General features: G+C 42.0%; 2 protein-coding genes across 2 annotated transcripts in view; one reads left to right on the top strand and one right to left on the bottom strand.

The window, feature by feature from the left end:
* LOC138956816 (fibrinogen-like protein 1-like protein) overlaps window positions 1-12686 on the top strand; it is a 23827-nt gene extending 11141 nt beyond the window's left edge. The window contains exons 2-3 of the mRNA XM_070328075.1: window positions 9853-9943; window positions 11614-12686. Coding sequence (XP_070184176.1) covers window positions 9853-9943; window positions 11614-12260 — 738 coding nt within the window. The 3' untranslated portion in view covers window positions 12261-12686. The remainder of the gene's footprint in view (window positions 1-9852; window positions 9944-11613) is intronic.
* Window positions 685-8151, bottom strand: LOC138960440 (uncharacterized). The gene is made up of 5 exons (XM_070332352.1): window positions 8109-8151; window positions 5636-5704; window positions 3108-3370; window positions 1914-2073; window positions 685-1145 (listed from the first exon to the last, which is right to left on the bottom strand). The coding sequence occupies exons 1-5, from the start codon at window positions 8149-8151 to the stop codon at window positions 913-915; spliced, it is 768 nt and encodes a 255-aa protein (XP_070188453.1). The 3' UTR covers window positions 685-912.
* Window positions 12687-17373: the final 4687 nt, after the last annotated feature.

The raw sequence follows: 17373 nt of genomic DNA, 5'->3' as shown, positions 1-17373 counted from the left end.
TGTAAAGAATAATCCTACAAAGTTTCAATCACATCCGATGAACTTTGTCAAGATATAAAATGTCTAATTTTTTCCTTTGACGCTGACCTGTGACCTTGAAAAAGGTCAAAGGTCAACGAAACCATCGTTAAAGTGTAGAGGTCATTGGAGGTCACGACTAAACAAAATATGAGCCCGATCGCTTTGATAGTTTCCGAGAAAAGTCCAACGTTAAGGTGGTGTCTACGGCCGGCCGGCCGGCCGGCCGGACAGACTAACACTGACCGATTACATAGTCACTTTTTCTCAAGTGACTCAAAAAATCCATCTCACACGGCATAAATAAATCCCTGCGCCTTGAATATGTGCGCGATATAAATTGCATAAAATTAAAATAAAAAAAATAAAAAATCCCTGAGCTTAGAACTATACCCATGGAATACGCGCGATATAAGCCTCATATTGAGAGGACACGTCAGCACTATTACAGAAGCTGTCTTGACGGCTAAAACAAGTGCACAGTTCTGTAGTTAGGTAAGCAAAGGAATGTGTGTACAAATGCACACAGAGGGACAACTATAAAGACAGAAGACAGTCACAAAGGCAAATGGAGAGAGAGAGGGAGAGAAATAGTGGCTCTAGACTATCATCATCACCACTACAGTGGGACCCCGACAACCCCCCCCCCCCCCTTTTAAGACCCCCGATTTAAGACTCCCTCCTTTTTCAGACTTTCTTTGCATGACCTCAGTACATTTACCTCCATTTTAAGACTCCCTCCTTTTTCAGACTTTCTTTGCATGACCTCAGTACATTTACCTCCATTTTAAGACTCCCTCCTTTTCAAGATCAGATTTTCTCGCAATTTTGGAGGTCTTAAAAGGGGGGTTCCACTGTACTCTCATACCTCCTCCCCAACAAGATTCAAACCCCTTACCTCGTGGCTCTTGCCCTGCCTGATGCAGACGGCTGTGACGCCTGGCTACGATCTTGCAGCGTAGCTTCCACACGCGTGTAAGTCGTGCGGGTTATCATGGGGTGACCTTCGAGCGTCTGGCCAAAGACGACCTGCTGGGAGGTCATTTTAGGATCCTTGAGCTGTGTGCTGTTGGACTGAGGGTGAGTGTCCCTGTCTCGGGCGCTCTGTCTGTCGGGGCGTCCTGGGGCTGGAACAAAAGGTGGTGGAAATATTCATTTCCATTTTCATTACTTTATTGTCCCATCACTGGGAAATTCAGGTCAGTTCCTCCCAGTGGAAAGCTAGCAGCAACAGAGTCGCGCTACCCAGGTGTGTGCATGTTTAGGTGTAATCAGCCACCTGCACTTGTGGCAGAACGAGCGAGGTCTTTTACGTGCCACAGTGGTGACACGGGGGTGGAACATGGACACCGTCTCTGAGTCTGCACATAAAGTTGACCTGTGTCCGCCCCAGCCCGGATTCCAACCTGCGACCCTAGGATCACAAGTCCAGTGCTCTACCAAATGAGCTACCGGGCCCCCAAATTCCACATGTGAACATTTACTGACTGGAACGCCAGACAATTTAGCTTTTCTTATCTCGTTCCTTTTTTTTTTTTTTTTTGCAATACAAAAAACTGAAGATTGGTGATTTCTTCAAAATATTCTGGGACATATTCACACGAAGCAGATCAGGGAAACTGGCTAACTTCTGACAAAAGTCTCTGGGAGAAGAAAAAAGACTCCGGACATGACTGTCTCCTGCATTCCCCCAAAAGTGGCGTATGACTGCCTGAATGGCAGGTAAAAACGATCATGCACTTTTACGTGCATGATCATAAGTGAACGTGGGATTTTCAGCCAATGAACGAAGAAGTCCCTGCTTGTGTGTGTGTCACAATGATGACAAGCATGTCACAACTGAAACCGATGATTCAACTTGTTTTGAACTTGATGTGATTTTGTGACTGGCGTACCTTTGACATATCGTTGGTTCCCGGAGAAGACATTGAGCACACTGTAGGGGTCAGAGTGAGGGTTCTCCCAGCGAAGGGTGGGGCCGGGGGCAGGAGCCCTGTACTGCACACCGCTGAAGGCTCCAATCTCTGGCGCCGGTGTGGTGCCGTTACGCCCTGCCTGTAACGCAGCATCGTAACAACATTGATACAGTGGAACCACCCCTTTTAAGACACCCCCAATTCAAGACTCCCTCCTTTTTAAGACCTTGTTTTTTCAGACTTTCTGTTCATAACCTCTGTAAAATTACCCCCATTTTAAGACTCCCTCCTTTTTAAGACCTGATTTTCTCAAATTTTTAGAGGGGGTTTCACTGTACTCTTTTGGTACTGTCTTTTGGAATGAGCTGAACAAAAATTTCGAAACAGAACAATTTGTCAAAGCTCTAATAACAAGCTGTATGTAACAGGACAATCGGAGTGAGATTATGTTGATTGGTACTTTTTATACCAGTAACATTTGTTGGTTGGTCAATTATGATATCAGCAGGATTTGATTAATAATAAACTGCTGTGTATGCTGCAACATCACAAAAGAACATGAACATGCCTTAAAATAAACAACAGACTGGACATTTTTTTCAACTAACATATTTTAGTCTCTGCTAATGCCCTGCGGATATAATGCATGACACAATACTGTGATACTGCACAATGTAATGCGCAGAGGAGCAAAAACTACCTACAGTATAATCAGGTGGCTCAGGCATTTGAAAGGTACGATACAGTATATTAATAAAATATAATCAAAACCAGCGCAGCGTCTGTTTTCATGTGGTTTTCATGGTTCAATAGTACCAGTGTTGGTGTAAGTCTGAGTCTGTCACAGTTATAACATTTTTCTTTCAGACATTTTTCAAATTCCGTCCAAAAAACCTGGACATGTTCACATTGCCACAAATAATGATAAACTGTATCTTGTTCTAATTCACAAAAATTGCATACATTGTTGGGGGCACCACCCTCTCTTTCTGTCTGTAGGCATGCCTGCCTTTCTCCCCTTCCCCCCTCCCCCCCAACTTCCCCCATTTCTCTCTTCACTTCTTCCTTACATAATCAAGTCGACTGCACCAGCTCCGGAACAAAGTTGCGCTAACAATGCCCCTCTCTGAGACCCTGCTTTTCTTTCACCCCCACCCCTCCCTTCACTCTCACCTGATTGAGTCCAGTAACAGTCAGTGCACCGGCTCTGGGCAAAGTGGCGCCAACGCTGTCTCTCTGTGACTGCGACACGGTTCGGGCCCCCGCCGTAGCAGCAGGGGTTTTGTCGCTACTGGCTGGCCGAATGGTCACGTTCTGAGCACCTGGCAAGTTGGAAGTGAACACATTGTAGTTGTCACGAGAGCCTGCGATCCGATCGTAGCGCGGAACAAACTCCACCTCGGGGCTGGAGTCACCTGCATCCTCTATGTGGGTGTCTGGAACAAGAAACAGATGGTTACTGAGAGTGGAAAAATAGCACAATTCAAATGACAAAATCTCACTGCTAATACATCTAATAATAATAATAATACAGTGGAACCCCTCACAACGACCCCTCTCTCTGAGGACTACCCCGCCACAACGACCTTTTTTTTTTAACCGATGTGTTTCCTTATATAGTTGTCACCAGTGTAGCGACCACCCCGCTATAACCAGTTATAACCGTCTTGCGTAAGCAAAGGCACTAATTAACCGCTGAGAGGTGTGATGGTTGGGTGGGCTGAGTAAACATCACAAACCAATCATCGAGAAAACAAACTCACGAGACCAACACACACCGTTCAATTCAGTCAGAATAGACAGTCTTTGGACAGAAGAGCAGTGGAGATCGACATGGCGTCTACAAAGAAAAGAAAATATTTAACTCGCGAAAATCGAGTGAATGTTGTGAACAAACACAAAAAGGGAGAAACTGCCATCGCGATTGCAAAAAGTCTTGATGTTGGAAAATCGCAAATTCAAAGAATTATCCAACTCCAAGAAAACATTCTGAAAAAGGTAGGGAAGTGGTGACAAGGCAGTGAACGCACTCACCATGCACTGACATCATACGAAAGCAGCCACACAAACACAGCACAGAGGCAGAGGCAGGTGTGCAGATGCTTTGTGAGAATAAGCGTTGAAAACCAGTTTGAATAAAAAAAACCAGCAGATAGAGCCGCATGTCATAATCATTCTTCTTGTCTGGCTTTATTGACTGCATGCCGATCTTGTGGCAGTGACTTTTCACTCTTCTGTCGGACTGTACACAAACCGCTCTCACTCTCCCTCACTGACTACCCTAAGCCCTGACAACTGATCCTTGGAAATTGTTTGGAAGAGTAATAATAATAATAATGGACATTTATTAATCGCCGTTTCTCACAAGAGCTCACGGCGATTTACATATTAATTTCTGCCGTGTGAGATGGAATTTTTTACACAATATATCACGCATTCACATCGGTCAGCAAACCTCAAGCCTATTAGGGCGAGCATTCACCTTTCACGGCCTTTATTCCAAGTACACCTCTCTATTTCTCTCCAATGCTCTTCCTGCTGACTTCAGTGACACCAGACACCCCACTGAGTTTAGCCAGCTACCCCCCCCCCCCCCCCCCTCTCTCTCTCCCCCCAGCCATGTACTGTTTGGTGCTGTGGCCAGAGAGGTGTCACCGGCTAATTGAGGCCAGCTGCACTGTTCACTCAGAGCAAAACTAGTTGACTGTGTCTAACTTTTGACAAAGCAACACAACTGAAGGGTTCACAGATTAGGTAACCGACTCACTGGTCAAGGCTGCAGGGAAACAAGAGTATCTTGTCAATGAAAAAGGTTACACACAGATACGCGATGCTGAGAACGGTGGCCGATTTTTCACTCTCTTTCTCGGAGGGCCTTCATCATTGCAGGGACTGCTGTAAAGAAATGCTTGCTCAGAAACTAACTCTTTTTTGCATTAAAACATGCACCAGAACTGGTGGACACCATCGACAATGTCAAACATGAAATCGAAGCAGTTTGCTTGAGGAAACGGTCGTCAGCAACTCAAACTTCTCTGTTTTCTTTTTTTAAGAAAATCTGTTCGGACACGACCCGATGTTGATTTCAGTCAGTTTCGCTTCTGACAGTCACACTCACAGTATAACTATATAAGTTTTATTTACGTTTTTATTTCTTCTTCGTTTCCTTAAAAAGTAACAACAAGCTGTTTAACGTTCTGTTGTTGTTAATAAATATATATAGATCTATATTAAAATCTCGAAGTCCATACATGATGTCACAGAAAAACCAGCCACAAAGTGCAAAAGTTCGAAACGACGGAAGAGCTCGCGATCTCGCAGCGAGTTTCAATTTCTCCACTCAAAAGCTGACACCTCAGACGAGTCTGTTATCCGAAATACCAAGCACATGTTTCGATGTAGAATTACTAAATGATACTATTTGTCAACAAAATATATGCACTAGTGTCAGAAAAATGGTTTAATATGTTCAAAAGTTTCGAGTCGAGTTCCCGATTTCTGGAAACACGTGCGCATGCAAGTTCGCTACTCAGTACTTGCTGTAACTTCAAGTAAATCTTTGTAACCCTATGTTATGTTATTACCATTCTTCCCAGCAAAGCACACAATTGACAACAAGTCAAATAGTAGTACAAGAAAGAAATAATACTTGATAAATAAGTTAGATAAAGAACAAATCAAAGAAAGCAAAAATGACTTACCGCATACATCTGAATCAGTTGGACGCCATTTTCCCGGTTGCAGGGTCACAGCAAAATCAAGCCGTATATCTTAGAAATTTTTAATCTTGCACCGAATGAGGACTCAAACAGATTTGTTTTGGATTAGTTCTTTAGATTGTAGGTTAAGAAGCTTAACCCTGATTTTTTTTAAAATATAACTCAATTGTTTTTGAGATTTGGAATAAAAAGGTGTGGGGTCCATAAATTCCCTTTTTTACATAATGTACATATTGACTACAAACTTCAATTTAAATTAAATCTCAAACGGCAGATATTTTTAATCCTAGTAAAGGGAGACAGTACACTTTATGATGTCTTGCTTATAGTAACGCAATGATTACCTCCCTTCTCCCTTCTCCCGCTTTCAAATTCGTATTTACCTTAGGTCCCCCGATCTCCGGTGGCCGTATGCTCAAAATGGTATAAAAAGGGGGGGTCCGGGCTCCCGATGGGGGACTTATACCCCCTGTAAGTATACTATATATATATATATATATATATATATATATATAATATATATATATACACACACACACACACACACACAAACACACACACACACACACACACATATACACATACAAGAATGCACACACACACACACACACTCACACACACACACACACACACACACACACACACTCACAGGCACATTGACACGCTTTGAATTTGAGGCTCCTGTAGTGTTAGACTCTCTTAAACTCCGCTGAGGGAGTCCTTGGACCCTCTAACAATTCAAAGTGGGGTCCCGGGACCCTCGAGGAGAGGCGTCCGTGGGGAGTCCTGCATTTGTTTTTGAGACTCTGACTTTAAAAAGGTGGATTTCTAAGGTGATCAACAAATAGTTTTCATGTAGGCCACACAATCTGTGTCCAGGAAAAGGTTAATAGTTTTTCCGAGGTAGCGTTTTCAGGTGTGTGTTTTTTTTAGCCACTGGCGAGGTAATACCCGAAGATGGGCCCGATGAAAAATATCCAAGTCATCTTAGACGAGGTGTGTAACCTTGTTATCCCATATCTGGGACGTTTCCTTATTAATATTTTTTATAATCAACTTTTTCAATATGTTAAACCGGTCGATGCTTGTTCTTCACTCGCAAAAACCTTCCGTAACCGTAACATGCACAAAGCAAGTTCGCTTTTATGCTTCAGAGACTGAGTTTAATCGAAAACAAATCCACAAAACAGAAAGTCTATATTATTATTTTAATCTTTCTCTGTTAAATATCCATTTGTTCCCAGTCGATTTGATCGATGATTAGTGTGATCCAGAGTCATTAAGTTTAAAACACTCAGTGTCATTCGAAAGCTTTGTCGAAGTCGATTTCTGATTAAATAGTAACCACTAAGTAAATGTGTTCTGCTTCAACTGCACTTTTCGGCTTGTGAACAATGACAGAGACTTTTCAACAGTAATTAAACTTACCATACAGGTTGTTTTTTTGTTTTGGTTTTTGATAGACCTGTGATTTCTCTATGTATTTCTGAAAACTAACTGCAGAAGCTTTGACAGCAAACGCACCCCCCCCCCCCCCTTCTCCCATGAACACCACCCCTCCGGCCCTTAACTTTTTTGTTTTTTATTTTGAATGTGCGTTGTTTTCCAAGTTTTATTGCATAATTTTAATACGATAGATACTTGTACTGTCTATTTAGCGGAAGTGAGACATATGGTCTCAGAGTGCAGTTTAGCACGTCTGTTCACAAATTCGAATCATAGTATGATCAGCATTAATTCATAATCGGCATTGTCATATTTCTCTCTCTCTCTCTCTCTCTCTCTCTCTCTCTCTCTCTCTCTCTCTCTCTCTCTCTCTCTCTCTCTCTCTCTCTCTCTCTCTATGGTATCCCTTCTCTTTCTCTCTCTCTCTCTCTCTCTCTCTCTCTCTCTCTCTCTCTCTCTCTCTCTCTCTCTCTCTCTCTCTCTCTCTCTCTCTCTCAGCTTGTGTACACAAACATATAAAAAAAACGCTCGCGCTGGACCCGAGTACTCTCCAGACATTCACACACACACACACACACACACACACACACACACACACACACACACACACACACACACACAAACACACACACTCTCTCTCTCTCTCCCTCACTCCCTCCCTCTCTCTCTTTCTTTCTTACACACACACACACACACACACACACACATGAGTACAGACTCATGCACACTCATGCTTATATCACAAACAGCCTACGATTAAACGCATCTGCTCGGTTTTCTTATGAAAAGGAGTATAGAATATGACAATGTCTTTTCTTTCAATGTCCATTATACCGGGTATTCTTGTGCACCGTCACAAATCGATGATGGAGCATTGCCATTAGCCCAGCAGTTATCGTAAAAACAGAACAGCCGCAATTGGGATTGGATTGCTCCTGTTTGATAATGCCTGTCAGTCCAAGCATTCTCGTGACCTGGGTCAGCCAATCACTCACGTGATGAATATTACCAGGTGAAATGCGCTCACACAACAATCCCACAAGATAAACCATGCTGAACGTGCGTTTTAGTTGCTTTGATTTTTCTTGTCCAACAGAGAGTGACAGTTTTAGAATCGACGCCAGACAGAAAGGATATGTGGTAAAGATATGTTTGACGTGAATTGAGTGACGCAATTTGACTTCATTCTTCAGAATATGGCCCTGTCACACGACCGTTTTAAAGCCTGCGTATGCCGACGTATGGGACATTTGAATAAGTACGCTGGCGTACGTCGAATACGTTATGGGTACGTTTTGTATACGTTAAGAGGACGCTGAAGCACGCTGGCATACGTCGTAGTACGCTGAGCACGCAGCAAAGTTTTGTGCATGCACAAAAATTCTCGACGTATGGTTCATACGCACTGCATACGTTGGCACACGTTCACACACGTTACTTGTACGTTACTCATACGTCGATAAATATCTGTATCTGTAGATAGTGCTGAGACATTCCGAACGCAAGCAACACTTCTGCCGTATAAACAGTTCTTCATGGACACGACATTCTGCACAGAGAGTACAGAACTTACCACTTGATTTACCGTTACATAACAAGGAAGAACTAATACAGTTTCTACTCACCAAATTTGCAGAATTACTTGCCGATTTCCCGCGATTTATAGAACAAATGACGTGATCGCATGGCGTCATGTCTAATAAAACAAAACTTCCGAAATATATCTAATAAAACAAAACTTCCGAAATACGTTCTATCCATTAGCAGCGGCGACGACATGTGATCGTCAGCGATAAGCTGTTGCGCGCAAGACTATCGTTAGGCATACGTTGTGAACGCCGGCAACACGCTAAGCATTCGTTGGGCATAAGTTGTGAACGCTGGCAACACGCCAAGCATACGTTGGTGTACGCTATCTGTAAGTTATTGAAACGTTCTGCATACGTTACTAATACGTTATGTATACGTCCAACTCGTTATGAATACGCTATGTATACGCCAAAGATTGAAAAAAACATCGATAGTTCAGCGTACGCCAGCGTATGTTCATACGTCGGCATACGCTGGCTTTAAAACGGTCGTGTGACAGGCCCATCAGACAATGACATTTTTCTATTGAGAAGGTCGGCATTGCACTCTCAGAGGGTGGGTGGTGCCATGCCGTTCTGTAAAGCTACCACCGACTAAACTGGCTTTTCAGTATTTTGCTTTAACTAAAAAGTGTATTATCTGACAACAAGTGTCATTCTTTAGAGTAAGTAACGCTGATACATGTATTGTAAATTCCGAATCTGAACATTGTTTTGTTTATTTTTGCGTGATAAACAAAAAGGTTCCCGACCTGACCCCTATAACAATTTGCGAATCACCTAGAATCAGTTCTGATTGGTCAAATAGCCATATGGTGCATTGAAATGGTCATACAAATATATATTGCTATTCTGATAGGCACGTGGGGGGATTCGGGTTAGTATTGAATTGACTATCCTCGCCCTTTTGAGCTATTGGGCCCACTGGGTTGTAAGTAACTCAGTGAGTGGGTCCTGTTCACGATTTGCACGACCCCATTACACAGCATAATCAACAGGCGTAAGGTGAAGATCACGAGATGAGTTGAGAACACCAAAGTTATTTACGTCCGTTACTTCTTGTCTTCTTTATTTTTTACTCTCTTTCTCTTTGCTTGCTTAAAATATTACAACGACCGGTGCAAATCATGTGTTAATTGTAATGACTCCATGTTGTGTTTCCAGGTTTGCAAGAACGGGGGCCAAATGGATTCTCAAGGAAAGTGTGCATGCGTCGACAGCTATGTCGGCAATCGATGTGAAAGAATAATGGCGGGTAAGCAGTCTGAGCCTTGGTTCGTTCCGGTTGACTGGTCACAGTACATAATTTACACGTCATTTATAGCACAATTGTGCCTTTGCAAGCATAGTGCAGGAGTCGCTGAAGCACATCAAAAAGTTCAGTTATTATGGTCATAACATTGGTTTGTTGTAGTTGTTGTTTGCAATCATGTTCATTGCAATTATTGTCGGTGTGCAGGTGTCTTTCTTTCTTTATTTGGTGTTTAACGTCGTTTTCAACCACGAAGGTTATATCGCGACGGGTGTGCATGTGTACTGAAGTATAAATACTTTATGTTGTTCTATGAGTTCTATGTTGTTCTATGTTCTATGTTTGACGTTGCGATATACACCACAGGCGAATGTGTCGTCTGAAATGATACATATTATGTATACGTCTATGTCGATCTATGTCTATGTTGTTGTTTTTGTTGTTCTTCTTTGTAGGTCCAAACAAAGCTTTAATTCAGTTGGGAAGTCATAGCATATGTACACAGGTGACATCTACACTCATAATAATCAAGCCAAATGCATGTTATTTTAGAGGGTTCTTTGCAGTTGAACTAAATTCTACAAACAATAAAATATTTTTATTGGTAACTTGGGTTTTGCTTGGTTGTTAACTTTGAAGCACATACTAGGCACGAGCCAGATTAGATACTCATTCACTAACTCACCCAGTCACTCACTCACTCACTCACTCACTTACTCACTTACTTACTCTTTCACTCACTCACTCACTCACTCACTTACTCCCTCTCTCACTCATTCACTCACTCACTCATCCAATCACTCACTCACTCACTTACTTACTCATTCATTCACTTATTCACTCACTCATTCACTCACTTACTTACTCACTCACCCACTCACCCACTCACTCACCCACTCACTCACTTACTCACTCACTCACTCACCCAATCACCCACTCACTTTCTATCACAAAAATAAAGTATTTACTTGCTTGCTTAATTGATTGATTGTTTGCTCATTCACTCATTCACTCACTCACTCATTTGCTCACCAACCTACTTTTTCTATCACAAAGGAAACACTTATTTACTTACGTGATTGCTTGATTGCTTGCTTACTCACTCACTCACACCCGCCGACTGACTGACTCTCTCACTCAATCACTCGCTGACTGATTGACTGACTGATTGACTGACTGACTTGACTGACTGACTGACTGACTTACTTACTTACTAACACACTCACTCACTCACTTACCCACTCACTCACCCACTCAATCACTCACTCACCCACTGACTGACTGGTTAACTGACTGACTGACTGACTGACTGACTGTCTCACTCAATCACTCGCTCACTGACTGACTGATTGACTGACTGATTGACTGACTGATTGACTGACTGATTGACTGACTGATTGACTGACTGACTGAATGACTGACTGACTGACTTACTAACTAACACACTCACTCACTTACCCACTCAATCACTCACTCACCCGCTGACTGACTGGTTAACTGACTTATTAACTGAGCTGACTGCCTGACTTACTTACTTACTTACTTGCTTACTTACTTACTTACTTACTTACTTATCCACTCACTCACTCACCCACTCACTCACCTACTGACTGACTAACTGACCGACTTACTTTCTAGCTTACTCATTGACCCACTCACTCACGTTCTTTCAGACTGCACGGAGGGAGTGATAAGCGGAACGGTGAAGCAGAAAGGGGTGTACAATATCCAGCCCGCCCTCGCGTCCTCGCCCTTCCCTGTCTTCTGCAGAACACTGGAACAGCTGTCTAGAACCAGGATCTTCCACCGCGAAGACCCTGCGGTCTCCTTCAACCGCAGCTGGAGCGAGTACCGTGACGGGTTTGGTGACCTGAGCGGGGATCACTGGCTGGGCCTGGAGAAGCTCCACCTGCTGACGGCCTCCAAGAGCTACGGGCTTCGGTTCTTGATGAAGCCACCCAACAGCACCGCGTCTTACAGTTTCTTCGAGGATTTCGTCCTCAGCGATGAAGCCAGCGGGTACAGCTTCACCGTCGGCACCTTGAGGTCGGATAAGCTGGCAAACTGTCTCGACGGCCAGCAAGGCGCTCCCTTCAGCGCCTACGACGTCGACAACGATGACAATTCTACGTTCAACTGCGCGTTGCAATATGGCGGAGGTTGGTGGTTCAAGGGAGAGAACTGCTCCCTGTGCAGTCCTATGGGTCCCATCTTACCTCCCTTTGACGGAATGAGGAAAGGCGTCTTGGGAGAGTCGTTCTGGAGTGGATTTGGAGATGGTTACCCGTTTCCAATTACAATGTATTTGGTTGTTGAGTAAAGTCGCTGTCGAACACACACTGAAGACGACACACAGTACTTTGTTGAAACACATACTATCTTCTTAGACGCCATTTTTGAAAGTTCCTATGGCAAATTTGGCCTGGAGAAATGCACGTAACATTTGCTGGGATGTTATTTAGACTCACAACCAATTAAATACTCAAAATGCAACGTTACTTAATTAAACGCACGTGAATTCGGGAAATACTTCTGCGGTCAAGTCCCGATTCTGCGTATTGTCATGTTTTTCAGTGCTTGCAATTTGCCTAAATTTGTTGAGGACGAAAGCCTGTAGAATGTAGGAACGCAAATATGTAATCTAGCCAATTGGAGCTAGCTTAATTGCTGTCAAAAGAATAAATTTAGGGCAAAGCGAAAACAAAGACATTGTACATGGAAATAATAAGAAACGTTAAGTAAATGGGACGAATTTTTGTGTGTGTTTTCTTTGTGTGTGTGTGGTTTTTACATTTAGTCAAGTTTTGACTAAATGTTTTAACATAGAGGGGGGAATCGAGACGAGGGTCGTGGTGTATGTATGTGTGTGTGTGTGTGTGTGTGTGTGTGTGCGTGTGTGTGTGTGCGTGTGTGCGTGTGTGTGTATGTGTGTGTGTCTGTGTGTGTCTGTGTGTGTCTGTGTGTGTGTGTGTGTGTAGAGCGATTCAGACTAAACTACTGGACCGATCTTTATGAAATTTGACATGAGAGTTCCTGGGAATGATATCCCCGGACGTTTTTTTTATTTTTTCGATAAATGTCTTTGATGACATCATATCCGGCATTTTGTAAAAGTTGAGGCGGCACTGTCACACCCTCATTTTTCAATCAAATTGATTGAAATTTTGGCAAAGCAATCTTCGATGAAGGCCGAACTTTGGTATTGCATTTCAGCTTGGAGGCTTAAAATTTAATTAATGACTTTGGTCATTAAATATCTGAAAATTGTAATTAAAATTATTTTTTTATAAAACGATCCAAAAATACGTTTATTGTATTGTTCATCATTTTCTGATTCCAAAAACATATAATCATGTTATATTCGGATTACAAACAAGCTCTGAAAATTAAAAATATAAAAATCATGATTAAAATTAAATTTCCGAAATCGATTTAAAAACAATTTCATCTTATTCCTTGTCCGTTCCTGATTCCAAAAACATAGATATGATATGTTTGGATTAAAAACACGTTCAGAGAGTTAAAAAGAATAGAGATATAGAAAAGCGGGCTATCCTCCTCAGCGCAACCGCTACCGCGCTTTTCTGTATTGTTAATTTCACTGCCTTTGCCACGAGCGGTGGTCAGACGATGCTACGAGTGTACGGTCTTGCGGAAAAAAATGCAATGCGTTCAGTTTCATTCTGTGAGTTCGACTGAGCTTGACTAAATGTTGTATTTTCGCCTTACGCGACTTGTTTTGTTGTTGCTTCGTCCATTTCGGAAGTTCAACAGTTCAAAGATAAGTCACGGTATTAGTTATTGCGTCTGGTTTGTATCTTCTTTGTCCCCTTCACAGGCCGAAATGTCAAAGTGGGAATGCTTCGCTTTGTCTGCAGTTAAACGAGCCATAAACTTAACCTTTCTCGTTTGTTTGTTTGTTTTTTTTTTGTGTGGGTTTTTTCCATGTTTTTTGTGTGGTTGTTGTCTTCTTTTCCCTTTTTTTCATTTTTCATTTTATTTTTGTTTGGGGGGGGGGTGTTTCTTAATTGTTGAATGTAAGCAGTCTATCTGTTTCGGATTTCCCCAAAGGTTAACCAAACACAACTTTGTCAAATAGAAAAAAAACTGGACTTTCAAACACTTTTTTTGTAAGATGTGTCGTGACATCATTGAAACCCAACCAGAAATGTGCAGCTTTTCGGCCGATTTGAGACAATCGTTTTGACGGGGAGAATGGCGTTTAAATTTTCAACGCAACATGTCATTCTGACATATTAAACCGACAGCAATTCCGTGAAAGTTCTTTATTTTCAATACATAAAGTAACAGGTGGGAGTTAGTGGTTGTCATGGTGTTCTGGGGTCTTCGGCGGTGGTCTGAAGTGAAAGTTAGTTCCATAATTACAACAACAACAAAACTGTGCCATTTACAGAAAACCGACCTTCAATACCGTGGCCTCTACCTCATCACACATTTAGTGCAGATTGCCTTGTTTCTTATTGATCCATGACGTTTGGGAATAACTGTTGAGACTATTTGTGTTGAGTTGAAATTCAAGAACAGTGTCCCAATTTCACGCTATCCGTCAGCAGGCTGCCGTGTGGTTATGTCCCTTGAATTTGAATATAAAATATGTTCATATCAAATTTAAAGTCAAAATCATCCCTTTTCACCACGATTTTGCATCGGTTTCAACACGTACACTACCAGAGTTCTCTCTGTCTGGTACCTTGTGCGTTTTGCAGCATCTTTCTTGAATTTGGGACAATGTTCTTACAGATTACCTGTGTTTATCTAACTGTATATTTGCCCTGCTTTCAAAACATGTCGCCAGAAAACATCTACTAATTCACATCAACTATCATTTACTCATTCAGAACATTTCCACTCGATGATAACCATACCCATTCATCTGTACAACAGTGAACTCTGAAATATTGTCCTGTTGAATGTTTGTTTGTTTGTTTGTTATTTGTTCGCATAATTGTTGTTTCGGGGGAGTTTAAACAAGAAAATGCAGGCAGCTATTCCGGGATAGAGACTGCAGCGACGAAGACAAGCAACGTCGTTGTCCTTTTCCCTGTAAGCGTGTATTCGTGTTTTCCACGCCCTGAGACTTTCGCTGTAAAATTGGGATCTTTATTGTGCGCACGCACTTACAAGGGGTTGTTCAAATACCTGAAAGACTTTCTATAAAAATGACTTTTGGATATAAACTCGAGTTTAAACCCGCACAGAAAGCGTTGAACTGGCCATTGCGCAACCGACTGATCTACAAACACGTTCCCCAAAAAGTGTCAGTCTTTTTTTTATGTTTATCACTAGTTAGCAAAGTCAGTAGTCACATAACCGCCACCACCACCCCCACCAGCAACCCCCACCCACACCCCCAACCCCCCATCCTTGCTTAACGACCAGTGTCATCACACTATGACATAGCAAAATAACAATGATTGTACATACTATAAAGAAGTATTAAAATGGATTTTAAAACATATTTTGCAGAACAAATACAAGAATGAATCCATATACACTTACATAGTTACTTACTTACAAGGATGGTCGGTTGGTGTTTGGAAAGCAAACAAGTCGCGTAAGGCGAAAATACAACATTTAGTCAAGTAGCTGTCGAACTCACAGAATGAAACTGAACGCAATGCAACGCAGCAAGACCGTATACTCGTAGCATCGTCAGTCCACCGCTCATGGCAAAGGCAGTGAAATTGACAAGAAGAGCGGGGTAGTAGTTGCGCTGAGAAGGATAGCACGCTTTTCTGTACCTCTCTTCGTTTTAACTTTCTGAGCGTGTTTTCAATCCAAACATATCATATCTATATGTTTTTGGAATCAGGAACCGACAAGGAATAAGATAAAAGTGTTTATCCTACATACGTGAGAGAGATACCCGTGAGATAAAAATCGTTCAAATCACACGTGTGTATATCATGTAAATGAGGTCAACCGGAAGGTCAAGCTATGTAAATTAGTAGTACATGGGATCAACCGGAAGGTCAAGCTATGTAAATTAGTAATTACACATTCATGAAGAACTACTTTTGCAACAAAATGGCAACTGTCACGAAAACCGATTTGTCAACACTGAACGAATTTTTGAGTGATGAGCTGTTCGAAGACATGTTTGGTGATGACGCGAATGACAAAGTCGATGAAGAAAAGAGTGAGTCATCCATGATTTATGATTTTTCTCCAATAGACTCATTCGTTCAGACAAACAAGAACAAGAACACTCTCCGAAAAACGTACGCAGCTCTCCGACCAAAAGGTTACTCCGAGACAACTTCCCCCTTCTATTGTGCAACAAACACAAAAGTTGCATCTGAAGAATTTCCATGGTTCAAGCGCCAACCTGTCGGCGTCAACAAGTTGTCAGCAACCATGAAAAACATGTGCAGAAAAGCTGGGATCATCGACCCGAGGTAGATCTACACCAACCACTCTGCACGCAAGTTCCTAGTGCAGAAACTTTCCGAGAATAACGTTCCTCCGACCAAAATAATGCAGCTATCTTGGCACAAAAACGTCCAGAGTATTAACAATTACAGCAGCATTTCTCAAGAAAACACCGTGGCTTCAGTGTGATACTAAACGGCACTGCACCGGTCTCGGAGCTGTCGCCAGTGTCGGCAGACGACACATTGGTTTCGCCCACATCGGCCACTTCAACTCCAGCCATCTCCACTGCCACTGCCTCAATCACATCCCAGCAAACGCTAACAACACTGTTTGCAGGGCCTGTGCACGTTGGTACCATCAACATCAACAAATATTTGTGCAGTCACCAAACCGAGAAGTGACCATCTGAAAGCTGTCGACTCGCCTGGCTCCGACTTGACTGTCATCCTATCGCGGAAGGATATGCTTTGCTGTTGTTGTTCCATTTGGTTTCTTTTATCCTGTGGCCACTGCTTTTCTTTTTATCTGGTATATTTTGAAGTGACCATGATTTCGTTCTTCGAATTTATTTCATCAATGTTCAATATTAAACTTAACAGTGTTAACAAAGGCGAACTACTTTGTCCTAGTTTGAGAGTGTGTGTCATGGCGGAGGAATGAATGTCAAATTGAGTAAAGTGGTTTGAAGTTCTAAAGCGAGTTGATCCAAAGGCAATAGCGCTGTCGGTGACTTTTAGTTAGATCTGGCACAGAAGTATATAATGTAGGATAAACAGAATACTACATGGCTTGCTGTGTCGTACCAGATTTACACGAGTTGTTTTTTTAAATAGTGAACTGCGAGCGAATTTTTAAATTGATTTCGAAAATTTAATTTTGATCATAATTTTTATATTTTTAATTTTCAGAGCTTGTTTTTAAGCCAAATATAACATATTTATATGTTTTTGGAATCAGAAAATGATGGAAAATAAGATGAACGTAAATTTGGATCGTTTTATAAAAAAAATATTGTTTTTACAATTTTCAGATTTTTA

The sequence above is a fragment of the Littorina saxatilis genome, linkage group LG2 (genome assembly GCF_037325665.1).
Source record: "Littorina saxatilis isolate snail1 linkage group LG2, US_GU_Lsax_2.0, whole genome shotgun sequence".
In the NCBI taxonomy this organism is placed as follows: domain Eukaryota; kingdom Metazoa; phylum Mollusca; class Gastropoda; order Littorinimorpha; family Littorinidae; genus Littorina; species Littorina saxatilis.
This window is presented reverse-complemented; position numbering and strand designations above follow the sequence as displayed.